The following is a 4,693-nucleotide window of genomic DNA, read 5'->3' on the forward strand; positions in this document are numbered from 1 at the left end:
AACTAGAATTTTCGAAATCTGAATACAAAGAATATAGAAATAGAAATTCAAGATCTTGAGGCTATTCTATAACATTAAAAAGAGATTTTAGGGTTTCAAAAGTTCCAGAATTCTAAAATCTTTGAAATTACAAAATTCTAAGATTCTATACAAATATTTTGGAATTTGAAATTTCAAGACTAAATTTTCAAAATTCGACAATTCTAGAATCCTCAAGATTCTAGAAAAGTAATCTAAATTCTAGTTTAAAAATGCAGAATGTGAAGTCAGTGTTGCCAATCCAAATAAAAAATCCACTTTGATCGCAATAATAAATTACCTGGAAGTCTGACCACCGATCCGGCGGCGGGATTTTTGTCTTCAGGACTCTCCAGCTGTAATAAAGTGTGATTAAAGGGGGCTATAATGGGGCACAAGAAGTTGCATGCTTACACGGGATCTCACCTCGTCTGAGAGGTCCTCAAAGGAGGCAAAAGGGGCAGGACCCATGCGCTTCTGACGTCGTGATGGGTTAACACCACCACCACCACCACCACCACCATGGGTACTCCCAGGTACCACCGACATGACTACTGGATTAAGGGCAAGCAACAAATGTTTAAAAACACAAAAAGTGCTAACGATGACGAATCTTCGGGATTAACCTCCAAATTTACTAAAAATTAAGGGAAACAAGAGGTTTTTTTCGAGAAAACTAATCAATAATCGATGAAATTTACCCAATTTCAGGGGGCTATAATTAATTACCTACCTGAAGTGATTTACATTTTTTTTTTTGATAAATCCACCAAAATGTCCACTATTTTAGTAAAAAAATACGAAAATTGCAAAAACGATGAAACTAAATTTTCGATTTAACATGATAATGAATACTAGTAGTACTACAACGTCGATTTTCAGGCGCCGCGACGGATTTTGTGGTGGGGGAATGCCAGTTTTGGACGTCACCGATAGGGAGCGCCCGATTGTATAACACTAACCCCGATCAATATCCCTCATTGGTCATTGACTTATCAAAACAATTGCAAACGCTCGCCCACAGCACACTAAATTAAGACTGATGCTATTTTTAGATTTTCAACACGTAGTTTGGTTATTTTCTGGTTTATTATACTCTATCTAACATGAATTTTATTGCTCTGTTTTGCACACTTTCTAATTTTTTATTTTTAAAATGATTGAATCAAAATTGCCGCCAATTTAAAAGACATTAGTTACGTCAAAGTGCAGTGTTGCAAACAGTGTGAAATTTCACCAGATCTGGTGATTTTTAAATTTTGAAACGATATTTCACTCAACAGGCTAAAATAGGTCAAAAAGTACATTATTTTGAAATTAGATTGAAATCGATATTTATTTTGCAGAATATTGTCAAATATGCACAACAAAAATAAATCTAAACTGATGTTATTTCGTTTGTTTTATTCGATTTAGCTCTTTTTGAGTGAAATTTTGTCAAAAAAATCCTACGAAAAATACAAAATATGGTCAAAAATGGTGTTAATTGCAAGATTTTGCTAAAACAAACGAAAAAAACCATTAAATTAAGTAATTATTTTTGCCTTTATTATGTGTTTTAGCATGTTTTTCGAGTAAAAAAGTGACTGTAAATGATTTGGTATCAAATTTAATTTTTAATTAATTTAATTTTTGGTCCAAAGTCCAAAAAAACCGTTAATTAAGTCTCAAATGATGTTATTTTGTTTTTTTTTTCAATGTAAAAATTGAGTTTTTGCTTTTTTTCGTTAGTGTTAGCAAACTTTTCAGTCAAAAATGCATTTTTTTTTAAGAAATTCGGTTCAAACAAACCGAAAAATTATCAAAGTTTGCTAGATTTAGGTCATTTTTTTGGAATATTTTGTCAAAACAACAAAAAAGCACCAAATTGCATTAAAAATGACGTTCTTCAGGATTTTTTTTTACTCAATTTAGCTTGTTTGTGAGCTGGAAACGCAATTTTTCAATAAAATTTCTCTGAGAAACATTGAAATTAGATCTAAATTGGTGTTATTTTTATCTTTTTAGTAAAAAATGATGTTTTTTTTTCAAATATCCAAATGCTTGATTATTTAAATGATTCAGAAAATATGATAAATATTTTATGACCCGCCACTGGACGGAATTTTCGTTACTATGACGACTTTCACTTTTACAACTTGTTACTATAGTTACTGTATGTATTTCCATAGCAACAATACAAACTTCCCGACATGTGCGACTCGTTTAGGATAAAAAAAAGGGAAGCCATTTGTTAAATACATAAAAGGATTTTTATAGACGTAACAAAAACTAAATTAGGTCGAAAATTACTTTTTTTTGAGCGTTTTTGTACGCTTTCCGAGAAATTTCGCTAAAAAAAACACCAAATTTGGTCGAAAATGGTATTACTTTTACTTTTTTAGGACATTTTTGCTCCAAAGTCCAAAAAAATCGTTAAATTAAGTTGCAAATGATGTTATTTTGTTTTTTTTTTTCAATGTAAAAACTGAGTTTTTGCTTTTTCTCAACTTTTCAGTCAAAAATGCACTCTTTTGCTCGATTTAGGTCATTTTTTTGAAAGATTTTGTCAAAACAACAAAAAAAAAACATCAAATTAAGTCATTATTTTCGCCTTTATTATGTGTTTTAGCATGCTTTTCGAGTAAAAAATGATTTGGTGTCAAATTAAATTTTTAATTTGGCAACCTTGACTTTCAAATTCAAACGTCAAACTTTTATAGGCAATTGTGACGGGCGATTGCTGATTAAGCCGTCAGTTGAAACATTATTCTGATATAACAAATTTAAAAGGATTACCACTAATTCAGTGTTGCCAATAGACTTTTTTGTTTATTATTAATAAATTGAAATCTGGTGAATTTAAATGTTTTTAGCTGGTATCACTGGTCACAAACACCTGTAAATGTTTCTAATTGTGTCATTTGTGCTTACTTAGTGCTTTTTTGTGGTCCCAACACCGAATTTGTGATAAAAGTTGTCAATTTAGTGACATTGATTTGAATTTGGCGCCGCACACCTGATTCTTCAGTGGCAGTTTAATGAACCAGGATTTCACGACGAAAATATCTGCGTCAAACCACGTCCTTGTAAATGTAAATTCATCACCATTTTCAATTAAACCAAAACGTCGAATTTTCATCGAAAAAAATGCCCATCATTATTGTGGTGACGAAATCAAGTGACTTGAGTAGCTTGTAAATGAAACAAAACACAATCGGTAAGTCACAAGTCGAATTCTAACGAACTTTAGTGCAAAAACACGATTTGTTGTTGTGTTTTGACCCAATTCACGGCTTATCAGTGATGTAATCGTATCATATTATCACAACAGAGAAAATTTGTATGTGATTCGTGTGTTTTAGGTGCAAGATGAATGAGGCAGGTCCAGGCCCTTTGAACCCCAAACCCGACTTCACAAAGTGCAAGATTGTGAAAGAAGGGTGGCTTTACAAGCGTGGGGAGCACATTAGGAATTGGCGTCGACGCTATTTCATCCTCTTGGATGATGGTTCACTTTTAGGTTATAAAAATAAACCAGATGAGACCTCAATGCATGACCCCTTGAATAATTTCACTGTGAAAGGGTCACAAATCATGCTGGCCGATAAACCAAGACTTTATACGTTCACAATGAGGGGGCTGCAATGGACCACAGTCATTGAAAGAATGTTTCATGTTGAGACAGAACGGGAAAGGTGGGGGTGATTAAAATACCGAAAAACACACTAATTGTCACTTTTTTTTTTTTCTAGAGAGGAGTGGGTTATGGCCATTAAGGGGGTTATAGATAGTCTTAATGTTTATTGTGAAGACATTGAAATGAACTCAGAGGGGAATATGGACGATTTATGTGAGAAATTCTCCCTACAAGGCACCTCAATTTCATCAACAGGCAAACGAAAAGTCACTTTAGAAAGTTTCGAATTTATTAAAGTGTTAGGAAAAGGAACATTTGGTAAAGTCATTTTGTGTCGAGAAAAAGCCACTGGGCGTTTATACGCCATTAAAATTCTCAAAAAAGAAGTTATTATACAAAAGGACGAAGTCGCTCACACACAAACCGAAAATCGCGTTTTGCGCAAAACCAATCACCCATTTTTAACCGTAAGTCACAATAATTTTTTCATGATACGCCACTGGACGAAATTTTCGTTACTATGACTACTATTTGTTACTATAGTTACTATATGTATTTGCATAGCAACAATACAAACTTCCAGACATGTGCGACTCGTTTAGGATGAGAAAAAGGGAAGTTTTGTCTTGGTCGAAAATTACTTTTTTTTTGTGCGTTTTTGCACGCTTTCCGAGAAATGTCGCTAAAAAATCACCAAATTTGGGCGAAAATAGTGTTACTTTTACTCTTTAAAAAAAAATCGATAAATTAAGTTGCAAATGATGTTTTTGTTTTTAGTTTTAGGACACTTTTCAGCCAAAGACGCACTTTTTTAAGAAATTAGGGTCAAACAAATCGAAAAATTATCAAATTTTGCTCGATTTAGGTCGTCTTTATTTGAAAGATTTTGTCAAAACAACAAAAAAAGCACCAAATTGGATTAAAAATGACGTTCTTTTATGGATTGTTATAGACGTAACAAAAACTAAATTAGGTCAAAAATTACATTTTTTTTGAGCGTTTTTGCACGCTTTTCTAGAAATTTCGCTACTTTTTTAAGACATTTTTGGTCCAAAG

The 4,693-nt window shown here is 32.7% G+C and overlaps 2 protein-coding genes across 3 annotated transcripts in view; one reads left to right on the forward strand and one right to left on the reverse strand.

Annotated features, from left to right (window-relative positions):
* Positions 1-1,294, reverse strand: part of LOC123005594 (titin) — a 10,286-nt gene extending 8,992 nt beyond the window's left edge. The window contains exons 1-3 of one of the 2 annotated variants that reach the window (XM_044399409.1): positions 752-1,294; positions 445-655; positions 320-374 (exon numbers count right to left, since the gene is read on the reverse strand). In XM_044399409.1, coding sequence (XP_044255344.1) covers positions 320-374; positions 445-567 — 178 coding nt within the window. In that variant the 5' untranslated portion in view covers positions 568-655; positions 752-1,294. Of the gene's footprint in view, positions 1-319; positions 375-432; positions 656-751 lie in introns of both variants that reach the window. The other variant, XM_044399408.1, reaches the window with a different exon arrangement.
* A 1,629-nt stretch (positions 1,295-2,923) lies between these two features.
* LOC123005976 (RAC serine/threonine-protein kinase) overlaps positions 2,924-4,693 on the forward strand; it is a 7,873-nt gene continuing 6,103 nt past the window's right edge. The window contains exons 1-3 of the mRNA XM_044400087.1: positions 2,924-3,217; positions 3,363-3,695; positions 3,753-4,104. Coding sequence (XP_044256022.1) covers positions 3,370-3,695; positions 3,753-4,104 — 678 coding nt within the window. The 5' untranslated portion in view covers positions 2,924-3,217; positions 3,363-3,369. The remainder of the gene's footprint in view (positions 3,218-3,362; positions 3,696-3,752; positions 4,105-4,693) is intronic.

The sequence above is a fragment of the Tribolium madens genome, unplaced genomic scaffold (assembly GCF_015345945.1).
Source record: "Tribolium madens isolate multiple individuals breed KSU strain unplaced genomic scaffold, Tmad_KSU_1.1 Scaffold_20;HRSCAF=117;Tcas5.2_LG4, whole genome shotgun sequence".
NCBI lineage: Eukaryota > Metazoa > Arthropoda > Insecta > Coleoptera > Tenebrionidae > Tribolium > Tribolium madens.